The 14398-nt window shown below is 25.1% G+C and overlaps 4 protein-coding genes across 4 annotated transcripts; 2 read left to right on the top strand and 2 right to left on the bottom strand.

Moving 5' to 3' along the window:
* Positions 1-1527: 1527 nt before the first annotated feature.
* On the bottom strand, positions 1528-2809 carry LOC128951828 (bromodomain-containing protein DDB_G0280777-like). Its single transcript, XM_054297107.1, has 2 exons — positions 2111-2809; positions 1528-2038 (listed from the first exon to the last, which is right to left on the bottom strand). The coding sequence occupies exons 1-2, from the start codon at positions 2616-2618 to the stop codon at positions 1611-1613; spliced, it is 936 nt and encodes a 311-aa protein (XP_054153082.1). The 5' UTR covers positions 2619-2809; the 3' UTR covers positions 1528-1610.
* A 5779-nt stretch (positions 2810-8588) lies between these two features.
* LOC128966456 (uncharacterized) lies at positions 8589-9179 on the top strand. Its single transcript, XM_054313307.1, has one exon. It carries the CDS (start codon positions 8589-8591, stop codon positions 9177-9179), a length of 591 nt encoding a protein of 196 aa, XP_054169282.1.
* Positions 9180-10333: 1154 nt separating this feature from the next.
* LOC128966455 (proclotting enzyme-like) lies at positions 10334-11629 on the top strand. The gene has a single exon (XM_054313306.1). The coding sequence runs from the start codon at positions 10334-10336 to the stop codon at positions 11627-11629; it is 1296 nt and encodes a 431-aa protein (XP_054169281.1).
* A 308-nt stretch (positions 11630-11937) lies between these two features.
* Positions 11938-14063, bottom strand: LOC128966454 (ubiquitin carboxyl-terminal hydrolase BAP1-like). The gene is made up of 3 exons (XM_054313305.1): positions 13483-14063; positions 11998-13405; positions 11938-11945 (listed from the first exon to the last, which is right to left on the bottom strand). The coding sequence occupies exons 1-3, from the start codon at positions 13876-13878 to the stop codon at positions 11938-11940; spliced, it is 1812 nt and encodes a 603-aa protein (XP_054169280.1). The 5' UTR covers positions 13879-14063.
* Positions 14064-14398: the final 335 nt, after the last annotated feature.

Below are 14398 nucleotides of genomic sequence, written 5' to 3'. Positions count from 1 at the left end.
AATCATTCTTGCGGTGAGCGGTCGGCGGCCGGCCATTGCAACCATTCTCCGACGTTTATAGTCGGAGATTGCCTTTGGACGTCCACTACGCGGCGATCTTCCGTAGTTTTCTGGATCGGCCAAATACCGGCTGACAGTTGGCTGCGATCGGCCGATTTCGGCCGCTATCCTGGTGGCCGTCCAGTCGGGATGTGTCCGCCGCAAGACATCAATTTGGCCTCTTTCTATGTCCGTTAATTGCTTATTTCGGCCCATTTTTCTGTAAAAAATGTTAAATAATAAAATTAAATAATAAATTAAACTAAATTAAATTAAATTTACTTACTTTTAATTGATTTAGTGACAAAATATGGCGTCGATAACACTATATTCAATATTTTTGTCACACGTGTTTTTATAGAGATTATAAGTTTTATCTCATAATCTCTAAAACTGGTTATTTTTATATTTTATATTTAATTATTTTATATTATTTATATTTACCTTTAATTTCAATTGAATATTTATAAATTTAAAATATAATTTAGTTTATTTTAATTAAATTTAGTATTATTCTAAAATTATGTCGTGAACTTTATATGTTTTGATTTTATTTTAATACTAAACCTATGTTTAATAGTTTAATTAAATTATCTTATCAAATGTTTTATATTTGAATAACATATTATTTTTTAGATCAATAATTTATTTTTTATTATTTAAGTTAACTTAATAAATTAATTAAACAATATAACTTATTTTTACTTTCTAATGCTCTTTATTAAAAATTTAGTATCATAAAAAAATTGTTTGTTTTTATTTACGAAATATTAATAATTATTACCAATATATAAAGATGGGTGCAAAAAAAATGGGAATTTACTAATTGTGTATAAAATTAAGATTTATTGATTTAATAAATTAAACTTTATTGCTCATCAAATTATAAATATATATAATATCAAAATAATTATAATTAATAATTAATTTTAACCCGATTACCCGCAATACACTTTTCTATTCGGGAAGTCATACTCCCGATTAGACACTCATATGTTTTGTGTATGTTTTCATTAGAAATACCCGAATAGAAAATGGTTTTGCGGCCAATCGGGTTACAATTAATTATTAATTGTAGTTATTTTATAATTATATATAAATAATTAATTTAATCTGCAATAAATGTTTAATTTATTAAATCAATAACTATTAAATTTAAACACAATTAGTTTATTCCCATATTTTTTGCACCTATCTTTATTATATTAATAACAAAAAATATTGTCTAACATTAATTTACATACATTACATATAATATGATACATATTGAATGATTTTTCAATCTGCACATTAGATTAAACATATTATATATTAAATAAAATATTTAAAAGCTTAGTAAATTAATATTATTATTATTTGATAATAAATTGTATTTGAAACATAATTGTCTAAAATGTTTCAAGATTATTGAATTAAAATTATTTAAAAAATGTTTTAATGATTTTATTAAAATATTGATCTTAACATCTTTAGTTGGTTTACAAAATAGTTGTAAATTAGTGATAAATTAATGTATAATTGAATTATTGGGAAACTATAGACAATTTGAAAAATGTTAATAAAAGGTGACTCTATTGTGTGGGTCCTGTGAATTGTGGTGTCTCTGCTTCCATGACTTCAATACCACAGACATCACTGATGAAGTAGTCCATACATGCCTGATATAACTGGATTTGTGCGATAACTGTGTTCTTAGACGTCGGAAATTTTTCTTCGGCCTCTTCTTTGCATTGTTTATGATATCCTATCACTTGATTCTCAATTTGTTTCGTTAACTTCTTATTTTTGATTTCATTTTCAGCTTTGCCGAAGTCATAGCCGCCATTGCTTAAGAACCAACCTTCACTTTGTAGAGCACAGGCAGCTATCTGTTCTCTATGCAACTCAACTGTCTCTCGAGTGATGTTTGGCGGCAATGGAGTTGTTTCCAGACATTTGGTAATAACCTGTGCTTTGCTTTGTTTTTCTTTTTCTGATGGCTCTAATTGTAGACATTTGCCTATTTAAACAAATTTTATAAATAAATAATTATTTTATTTTTTAAAATTAAAAACTAAAAACTGAGTGATACCCCAATTGATTTGTGGTCCCTGTGCTGGTGCTGCTTGTGATTGGGACGGTGTTTGAGTCGGTGTTGGCGATGCGGCCACAGGTTGTCCTGAAAATTGTTGTTGATGTGGTTGTACTAAAAATTGGTTTGGATTAAAAAACTGCTGTTGTTGTGGTGCACCCGATCCTTGCGGTCCGAAAAACTGTTGGCCAGTTGATGGATCAAAAAATGGTTGTTGAGGTGCACCAGCTTGTTGTGGTAGGAACTGAATCTGTGGCTGTGATTGTTGTCGTTGCTGTTGAGCTGTTAGTAAAGCTAATTGTTGTAGAAGTTGTTGTTGTTGTTCAAGTGATAACAACTGGGGTTGTTGTGGCTGTGATTGTGGTTTAGATGTCTGTGATGAAGATGGTTGAGCTGTTTGTGGATTTTGGTTTGAAGCCGATCTTAAAAGAGTAACCATTTGTTGGCAATCAATACATTGTAAAAGAAAAGTTATAACAAAAGAGATGACAAAAAGTTTGGGAAACATTTCTAATGAAAAACTTTTTCAATTCTTTAGTTAAGTCAATGCCAACCAACCGATTGATGTGAAAGATAACTAACAAATGAGTGAAAACAGTAGTGAAGTGTTTGGTCTTTATGTGATCCCAGACTATTGGATGTGAGAAACTCCTTCTAACGCAAGATTATTACTGGCGCTCACTAATCACTAATACTAAAAGTTGTCTCTCAATACTGTAATAGTTGTTTTGCTGGTGTTTCCACTATATCTACTGTTCCTGCCTGTGCTCAGCCAACCAAAGGGACATTTTTTACTATTCGTTAATCACTTGCCTATTCACTTGTCCTGCAATTTAATACCACTCACTTGTATTGGCTATAAGGGTCGACCCATTAGTTCAGTGACCCATTATTTCAATTAATAGGTCAGGGCTAGACCAGTACTGTCCATAGACTAAGACACCACCGTTCCCTCACCCGAATGTCCCGTTTGCTACATATGTTCCGATTACTATTGTTAGCAAACATATTATACTATTAAAATTATCAATTAATTATAACTTAAACAAATTAAAGCACTTAATTAGTTTTAAATATAAAATTATATATTTTTAATTTTGTAATTTTAATTTATTATACACAAATCTCATAATAAATATGTTAATTATATAAACCAAATTAATACAGAAAATTTCAGTTTTGTGCCAAAATATAATTGTAATAAATTTCAATATTTAATACATTATATAACATATTTACTTTTATAACTCTTTACTATTAACATAGTGAATTTTATATATTTATTTTTTTATTTTTGTAGATAGTTTTTAAAATCAAATAAATTTTTTATTAAAAGTAATTATATGTCATTTTTTAAATATTAAGTTATAATTTATGTTAAATTTAGTAATTTGTACTCTTTAATAATTAGTGTCTCATTCATATAAGCAATAGTTTATTAAATCTAAATTTATTTATTTACTGAATAGGTTTCACTAAAACTTGTTTTACTGATTTTATTGCTGATGACATTAAATTTTAATTTCAGACTAAATAGAAATATATTTTTAGCAATTTTATTTTAATTTGGTGTTATCAGTGAACTTGTTAAGCAAATATAAAAAAGTAAAGTTATACAATATACTGTATACATAGTGTATATATAGTCTTGAATATAATTTTGAATTTAAAAAAGTATTTAAATAAACTTATATAAATACAACTATATCTAACATAATTTTGTTATTTTTGGCACTTTCTATAATTATGTCAGTATTTAATTGTATTTTAAAATAGTTTTTATATAACGGAAATAATTTTTATAACAATTTTTGTAATATATAATATTCTGTTTAAAATAACTTATTCTGATATATTCAATATAAAAAATTACTTTTTATAATTTATATATAATAAGCTTATTGTTATATTATTATAATAATATCGTAAAATTGCAATATACATGATTTTAATTAAATATATATACTAGTATACAGATTGTACTTTTTTAATACCATAATGTAAATATTATAAAAAGTTAATTATAAATGAAAATATTGATAATTTGCTTAAACATGGCTTGTTTAGTGACTAAATATAAGTTATTTTAATTTTAAATATAATAAAAATAAATAAATAAAATAAAATATAAGAAAATAATTTTATTGTAATTGTTGATTATTTTTATTTTAAAATAATAATTTGTCTGTGGCTTCAAAACAGTTTTTTTAAAACTGAAAATTTCAAAAAAGTTTTTTAATACAATAAAATTATTGTAATTAATTGTAAATGTAATAAATTATTTTTCATAAAAGCTTTAAATGTAACGAAACTTTAATACACAATAATAAAATATAATAATACGGAAATACAGTATATTTTAGCTAAATATTCAAATATAATATATTAGATATTTATATAATGATTTAAATTTTATTTTTGCCAAATTTGTAAATTATTAAACTATTTACAACTTCCTACATGTTTATACTTTATTATTATTAGAAACACAATTTAATATATATTTTTAAATTATGTAATACATAACTTACTATATTAACATTTATATTTTTTATATAATTAATATTTATAATTTTATTTGTTTGCATATGATTGCTAATATTATAGTAACAATTTAAAGATGGGTGCAAAAAAAATGGGAATTTACTAATTGTGTATAAAATTAAGATTTATTGATTTAATAAATTAAACTTTATTGCTCATCAAATTATAAATATATATAATATCAAAATAATTATAATTAATAATTAATTTTAACCCGATTACCCGCAATACACTTTTCTATTCGGGAAGTCATACTCCCGATTAGACACTCATATGTTTTGTGTATGTTTTCATTAGAAATACCCGAATAGAAAATGGTTTTGCGGCCAATCGGGTTACAATTAATTATTAATTGTAGTTATTTTATAATTATATATAAATAATTAATTTAATCTGCAATAAATGTTTAATTTATTAAATCAATAACTATTAAATTTAAACACAATTAGTTTATTCCCATATTTTTTGCACCTATCTTTATTTATGTATTATAATATTTATTTCATAAAAGTCTCTTTGTGAAATATTCAGGTAATAATCTAAAATTTTTAACAATTTCAAATTATTAATATAATCTATTAACATATAATAATTTGAATTAAAAAGGCAAGTAAATTTATTTTATAAATAATAATTATTATATTGTTATTAATTATAGTTAAATTAATTTTTATATTTAACCAATTTAATCTATAATATCTTCAATTATTTCATATTAAAGCAAATATTTAAATAGAAATTTGCTAATTAATTATAAATTTAATTCAACATAATATTTAAAAAATAATTTTATACACTAATTTTATAACTTGTAATTAGAGTATTATATAATTATATAAAAAATAATAAATTGTTAAAATACAAAATAGTCATACTAAGTTTTAAATTGTTTACACTATAATTAAGGTTTACTTAATGTTAACAATTAGTTAATAACAAATTTATTTTAAATAATAGTAAAATGTTTATCTGTTGTTAATCTAATTAATTTTATATATACTGTATATATATATAGCAGTTGTAATATTTTTGGATTAAAATAACTATTTACATATATAATTAAGTTTTTATTAATTTAAAATATTTTTAATTATGTTGCTATTATTATACTTTTCATTCTTGTTATTTAACTAAAAATATTTATGTAATAAATCATAAAAATATATTTTCAAAATTTTAATTTAATGAAATTCTCCTTCAATAGTTAAAAATAAAATTCAAATTAATCAATTACAATACTTGTTTATCAATAAAAAAGTAAAGATTTTCAATAAAATTATAGATTTATAAATTAATAATTTTATTGTTTTAAAAATTGAATTAATTCAAAGAAGAAATAAGATAATAAATATTAACTTAAATAAATAAATTTATTTTTTAATGAATTTATAATTTCAAGGAATTTATCTATTATTATATTTGAGACATAGATTTAGTATTTGTAGTATATTTTATAAAACATCCAATACTGTAGTTTTAGTATTTATACTAATAAATAAAAAATTCAAAACACGATTTGGATTTCAATATTCACTAAGATTTATATAATTTGATGGCAAAAAATGAATTATTAATATAAATATTATGTGAAATAATCTAATATTGAGCTCAATATACAGTATAATGAATTTTTTTTAATAAATATAATAATAGCAATAATAATAATACTATTACTCAAGTTGTTTATAAAGCAGTAAACCTTGAATTATATGTCAGCCAACACATCCCATATCCTAACAATTTAATGACAACTACCGAACCTCTAATGTCACCGGTTTTTACAGTGATTGTCAATAATACTTATTGGTTGCACTTGAAGTTGTCAATTAAATCAACACTACTTGAAAACTAATGAACAAATTATTATAATAAGTATACATTTATGGCATTCATAAACTTTTTTTTAATTTATTAACCTTCGCTTTGTTTTTTTCTGAGTATAATAATAAAATTATATCTTTAACTAAATATTAGTAAATTTAAATAAATCATTTGAAATCCAATAATTTTGAAGATTTGCTATAAATTGAAAAAAATATTATTTGCTAGTTTCAAATTGAAAATTAAATTTTTTATAACATAAAAACATAAAATATTATTATATTGTTGTACACAAAAATCAACAATTATTTTAGCTATAATTTTATGATCATTTTGTTTATTGTATCTTATTTTTAGTACATTCTTATTGTCTTATATTTACATTTGTTATTCTCATAACGGCTGGACAAGTGATCATTGGTTCCCAACCAAACACATCCACAACATTTGTGACAACAGGATCACCATCTGATCCCTGTCCTCGAGTCATAACAATATCAATAAAAATAATCTTAATAATAATGCTTTGTATTCAAATACAGACAATACATTAAATGCAAAATATTTTTAAATAATCAATTGTTTAAATCTTTTAAGCATAAAATAAGCAATAAATGATTGAAATCTTAGATAAGTGGGAAAAGTGAATAACGAAAGAAAGAAAGAAAGAAAGAAAGAAAGAGAGAGAGAGAGAGAGAGAGAGAGAGAGAGAGAGAGAGAGAGAGAGAGAGAGAGAGAGAGAGAGAGAGTATTATACTAAATAGATTTTTGTGTTTTCTTTCAACAATTTATAGACAAAAAACATAAAAGACATAAACCTTGAAATTTTAGATAAAGAAATGAGTTTAAAATTAGAAAATGATAGGCGTTTTACTCTATAATTATTAGTTTTTATTTTTAACAATTGTTATTATGATTGCTATTAAAACTTATTATTGATGATTAATATACAGTAAAAGAATCCATTTATTCGTTACCATAAATAGATGTCATATAAAGTATATAAATTTTATAGCTAACCATTTTAGACATTGATTTTATAACAACACACTATTAATATTTTTCTTATATATTATATAACTAATTTAACAATTGATAAAAAATATTTATATGAAAAATACAATATAATATTATCATAAAATACCATTTTTAATACTTATATAATTATAAGTTATATTAGTATAGAGAATTAATTATGTTGGATTAATAAAAAAAATTAATCTACATTAAATATACTTAGTGTTGACAAAAAAGAGAAATTTCTGGAAAGTTTCTAAAAGAAATATCTGTCTATGGGATCTCCATGATAATTTTGTTATCTCAATATTAGTTATCAAAAATCAAAAATACATTGTGATTACAAGTAATAATTAAATATTAGTAAGAAATTAGTCTTTTTAATTATATTAACTTTAAATATAATTAAATAATTAATAAAGTTTTACAAAATTATAATTATTTTATATATAGTGATCACATATTGTAATAATAAAATAAAATTTCTATAGAAATTTATACATTAGAAATTTACTAGAAATTTTCTAAAGGCAATTTTTTAGAAATTCCTATTTACCAATCTCTAAATATACTATGTATATAAAATTTAGTGTATATTATAATTTTAAATAACTTATACAACATTCTATATTATATTTATCGTTGATATTAAATATTATATAAATTGTTATAATATTTATTATACTTGTATTATTAACTGCAAAACAAAATATTTATTTTTGTTATTAGTCTAAAATCTTTGATATTTTATAAATCTATTATATAAATAAACAATAAAATTAATAATTGGTATAACTTTTGTTCCAACAAATAACATAATAACTAATTGTTATTTACTTTACTTTATCTACTTTTCGATAAAGATTTATTGAACTAAAGTATAAATACAAAATTATATACAAAGTTATATTTTGTAAATTATATAAAAAATAAAATAATTTGTCATAAATATTAGGATTTATTGTTATTTTATTTAATTAACACAATATTTTTATACTGTAATATAAAAATTATGAATTTTATTATTAAAATATTTATTATATTAACAATTACTACATATGTTTGGACACAAATACCTGGAAAAATACCTTTTGTTATGTATAGACGTGAAAAACCAAACAATGATCCATCAAATGAGTTGTTAGATGTGTGGAACTGTAGGTTTGATCGCGACTTTTGCAATATGAAGAACGATCATAATTTGGCAGCTTTTAGACGACATTCAGATGAAACTAATCCTATATTTGGCGAATCATCTATGGTTTACATTAATGTGTCGATTGCGGGCTATTTTCCGGCCGCACGACTTGAAACCGACTATTTTAGCTCATATTCAGAGACATCGGCGTGTTTTAGTATAACATATCTTATGTATGGAACCGGTGCTAAAAAAATACATATTATTCAACAAGACGTGGAAAATAAGTGCATTTGGGTCGACAATAACCAAGTGGTGGATACTAATGGCAAATGGAAAGAAGCAAAGATGACAATTGACTTAAGTGATGGAAACCCGCGTTTTTTCATTGAAGGACATATTGATGTTCGTCCACCAAATTATGGCACAATTGCCATCAGTCGACTCACATTTTCTTATGGTAATTGTCTTTATGACGATACAAATCATTGTCATATAAATCATGTATATCACGAACCACCCCTTCAACCCATTCCCAGTGCTGTCTAATATTTAATTCATAATTATTTTTATTAATTATTAGTATTGATTAGTTTAAATTATTTACATATTTAGAAATTTTATCATTTTCTTTGTTTGTATAATTCAAGTATTATTAACATATTGTACTTTATTTTAAAAAATATTTATTGTGTCTTTACTTATTAAATTAGATAATATCTGTGAATTTATAATAATTAATATATAATAATTAAAATAAAATAATATTATGAAATGGACAAATTGAGTTAATAATTATTGAGTTTTAATAGAATAATAGTTTTAAAAAAATTATAATGTATTATCATATCATATCATTATATAATATATAGTATTACACAATTCAATATACAGTACTTTCCTTAAATACAACAATTAAAAAATATATTATGTTTGTTATCTATTATTTTGTGAATTTAGGTATATAATTTTATTAATAATTTATCTCTATTATGATTACTAGTGTCTATAAAACAATAAAATAAATAATTTATATAATATTATATATAAAATATTATATTTAATTTATATATAATATTATATATCTATTGTAAACATAACAAGTTTGATGACATATGAACTTTAATCTAAATCAAGATTTTTTTATAATATTATAAAATTATAATTATATGTGCGTTAATATCATTGAATAATAATTTAATTTAAAAAGTAATTTTGAAGTTATATGAAAATTATTAATTAAAAATTCCGTTTAATATATGACACAAAGATTTCACAATCTATTGAAAATTTATGAGATACTGTTGATTACATTGCATTAAAAAATTATTAATTATTAAACAATAGAAAGAAAACGGGATTTACACTTCAATACATTTAAACTTATTATATTGATTTGAACTCATAGATTACATTTTATATTAATTATAATTTATTATCACTTAATTATCATTTAATATATAAGATTAAATAATATATAATTTTAAAGTTATTTTAACTATTGTATTAATGGTATTATTAAAAATGATGAAATCTAAAAATATTTAATTTAATTTTTAAAAGATATAATAATTGCAATTAAATGTCAATTTTTGATTAAGAAATTTTTGCATTTAAAATATGTTATATAAATAAATTGGTCATAACTTAGATTAAACAGTTGTATTGAAACAGTCATCAAAAGCGATGAAAAAAAGTTAACAATGTCTTTATACACAATTATTTTATGGTGTATTTTACTAACACTAATCAATTGTCGTTATTATCATCGTTTAAGACATTTAAGACTTGAGGACAGCTTTTGTACAGCTTATCAGGAGTTAAAGGATGATAAGTGTTCGGCCCGACTGTCCTCATGTTCGCCATTAAAAGCTCATGAATTGAATCAAATGCGACAAATTTTGTGTGGATTTAGATTTGATCCGTCCGTTCAAACGGAACCTCCGGCGCCAACAAACAATAATCCTCATTATTATCCAAAACATTTTGCAGATGTTTTTGAAGCAGACATTCATTACTATCGATTTATAGCATCGATATATTCATCAAATCGTGAGTTTCAATGTGCAGGTGCTTTGGTATCACCGAGAACTGTAGTGACCGCCGCTCAATGTGTGTCACCTGCGGTCAGAAAACGAAAGAAACGGCAAGAAGAAGAAGAACAAACACCTGTCGAACAAATACCAGAAGGAGATGCCGGCCGACTGATTGTCCGATTTGGGGAACAACACCTCAATATAAACCCAACCTTTAAGAATGTCTATGAATACGATGTGGAATCCATTGAAATTAGTCAACATTACGATCCCATTAGTCATTCAAATGATATAGCAATCATACGACTGGTCAATCCGGTGCCTATATGTAAGTTCCCGCCCATACATATCCCACGAAAATTTGAGTATTGGTTGGACTATCAGCACATCGCTGGCTGTTCGGCCACTTATTTAGGTTGGGGTTTAAAAAACCAAAAACCTTACTTCAGAGCTCTTACTGGAGAAGTTCTTTCACATCATTTTTGTCAAAAACTTTTTAATTGGGATTACCATCAACTGAATCGGTCTCATCTATGCGTTGATTCGCCATCAGGTGTATGTGTTAGTGATACGGGAGGACCACTTATAACGTATGCAAACGATCGATGGGTTCTCATAGGGCTCTTGACGTTTGGTAAACACTGTCGAACTCCAGGATTACCATTGATTTTCTCGAGAATTACAGAATCGATGGATGAAATCTATAAATATATTGATCAAGACTTCAACTCAAGAAATGCTACTCTTTTACATGAGGAATGTCATCATCAAAACCACTTTCATGCACCTATATATCCAGATAAACATACTCAACATATTAAACCTATTAAACCACTTATTGTCGACCATTCACTTGACCACAAACTACATCCGCCTCGTGGAGCTGTCCTTCCCATTGAACACATTGATTATGATTACATCAATCAAGATATACAACACGTTAAAGAAGTTCACTATAAATAACAATTTATTTAAGTAATTGTTTTCAACTAGATTTTAATGTTTTTATTTTATAAATTATATTCATTTATAAGTCAAAAAATATATTTAAACATATATAAAAAGCTATAAGCGTTCAATTTTTTACATAATTTAAATTATTATTATTTTTGTAATTAATACAAACATGCAATGATAGAGCAAATGATAAATATATTTGTAAATAATTATATATTTAATGCAATTTATAACCACATGATATCATTTTTGTTATATTTTTTTCAATTTTCGCGTCGGTTTTCTTGTAAAACGTCTCTTTCGTTTCTTTTGTTTCAAATTACTAATATTATTATTATTAGTAGAATTAATATTAACCGTATTATTATTATTATTATTATTATTATTACTAATATTATTACTATTATTATTACTCATCGATGATTTAATTGAAGTAATTAGAGTCTGTGGTACAACTTGTGTTGAATTAAGACGTTTTTGTTCATTAGGTGTACAGTTGGAAATGGATGTATTGACTCCTAAATCTCGTTCAATCAGATCAGCCAATTGACCTCTTTCTGCGAGCATTGTTAGAAATGTTGTAATAAATGTGTCGTAATTATGAGTCCGTCGCGAGTCGTCGATACGATATTTGCGACGCTTTTCTAACTCTTCCTTTAGATTAGTTTCTGTAGACTGTATGTCGACCTCAAGATTTTTGAGAAGTGCTACCAAATCTACAGCTGTAAATGCCTTCGATGGTGTTGTAAGACTTAGATTTGGTGAAACTAATGACGATGAGGATGAATGATTTGTAATGCATGTGACTGAAGGTGATGGAAGTGATGGTAATGGTTGTGAATTATGATTCGATGGTGACTTTATTGGGTGTTCATTAAATACTGGCGACTGATCAGACTTTGATTTGCGATTATTAAATAGTTTGCAAACAAACATTTGGTTAATTCTTTCATCCAAATTATCACAACTCGTATTATTAGGCGAATTAAATGCAGAACCAATTTCTGAAGAAGTGTCGGTACTCGACGATGAACTAGGAGTCGGAGATATTGATGTTTGAATAGATAAAGGAAGACGTAAATCATTTCTGACATTCTCTTCATTGATAGATATCGTTAACGGTTCTCGTATTTCATTTGAATTATTATCCATATTATCGATGGTATCATTAATCTGGTAATTGATATTTTGATTATTATGATTACCATTAGTTTTATTATTATCTTCTAAAAATTCATTTTGTGGCTTAATATCAATCTCTGGATATTTAGAGTAATTATGATAATCAAGAGGTGTGGGTAATCGTGTGGGTCGTGTTATTTCTTGAAGCGCTTCTAAAACAATGTGTCGATTAGTTTTCAAAATATTTAATTTAGTTAAATAATTGACGCGTTTGTCGGGAACGACAGCCATTAGATTATAGCGAATGTCATTGCCTTCAGAGGGTTGTGTCTCTCTTTCAAGTCTTTGTCTGATAACTCGCCGAAATTTTTCAGTCCAATACTCGTCTTCAATGGATCCGTGATCTATAGGCCAACGCTTTAGACCATCCAATTCAATGAGTCGACCATTAATCGGTACGTAAGAAGCAAAATGAAAAGCATCAATACTTTGTGACCGTTGAGTGGCCGTTAGGTTTGTCTGTCTCGATGAAGAACCGAACCGATTCTCACTCGATATATCGTGACAATGGGCCGCATGAGAGTTATGAGCTCTGGCCAGTTCGGGACAGTTACCGATTGCATAACCTTTATTTTCGGGACTCATAAACTGAGTGTCTTTCTGTTTTGATATAAAACAAACTGAGTATAACTACAAACTAAACTATAGTTATAATTATTATATCACACAAGTATTACCTGAAATCTATGCAAAACTGATCCCAACTGAATGTGTGGACAATTGAGAAGTACTGACAACAAGGCATGAGTGGCACAAGAGTTGGGAACCATTTGTTGTGCAAAAAACATTTGATTTACCAGTTCTTCATTTTCGATGACGTCGGGTGTCTGTGAACCGACTGCAGACCCGTTTTGTTCGGCTCTCATCCGCCATCTTCCACGTCGTTGTTCTTCAACCCATTTGAATAGAAATATGAATCCAAATACCGTTCCCTCAATAGGTTTGGCCAAATCGTAGATCTCCTCCACTTGAATGCCTTTGCATCCAAAATCTTCAAGAAGTAATGTAAACAATCCGGGATCCGACTCCAACTCTAACCATCCCTCAGACAATCTGTACAACTCGTGTGGCATTTCAGTGGTCACCACTTCTTGACTCTTGAGTCAAACAAATTCATTGATTCAGTGATTCATTCAAAACATAATCGCTTTTGTTATTAATTGTTAACTCATTTATGTTGTGATCTTCAAGTCATAGACTATTGACTGTATTGTTGTTATGGTTTTATACATACAATGTCTGCATTGAGCGCACCGTTTGAATCACTAATAGGTTTGACTATACATTACATTAATATTATTTATAATTAAAAATTTGATTAAAAGTTAATTAATTAAAACTATTTTTGTTATACTTTGGTAAATAACATATATATTTATTTATGACTCAAATTTCAATTTACAATAATGTTATAATAATTATGTTACTATTAATTAAATACATTTAAATAGATAAATCAAATTTAACTATATATTATAAATTATTAATTTTATAGTTTATAAACTAAATGATATACAATATATTATACATAATATTACTCAACATTTAATAGTATCATATTATTTCATATACTTTAATATAAAAGTTGAACAT

This window comes from Oppia nitens, unplaced genomic scaffold (assembly GCF_028296485.1).
Source record: "Oppia nitens isolate AA-2021 unplaced genomic scaffold, nextdenovo-longstitch-racon4-pilon3 scaffold1_pilon_pilon_pilon, whole genome shotgun sequence".
NCBI classification, from domain to species: domain Eukaryota; kingdom Metazoa; phylum Arthropoda; class Arachnida; order Sarcoptiformes; family Oppiidae; genus Oppia; species Oppia nitens.
The sequence above is the reverse complement of the archived record's forward strand: the minus strand, read 5'-3'. Positions and strand labels throughout refer to the sequence as shown.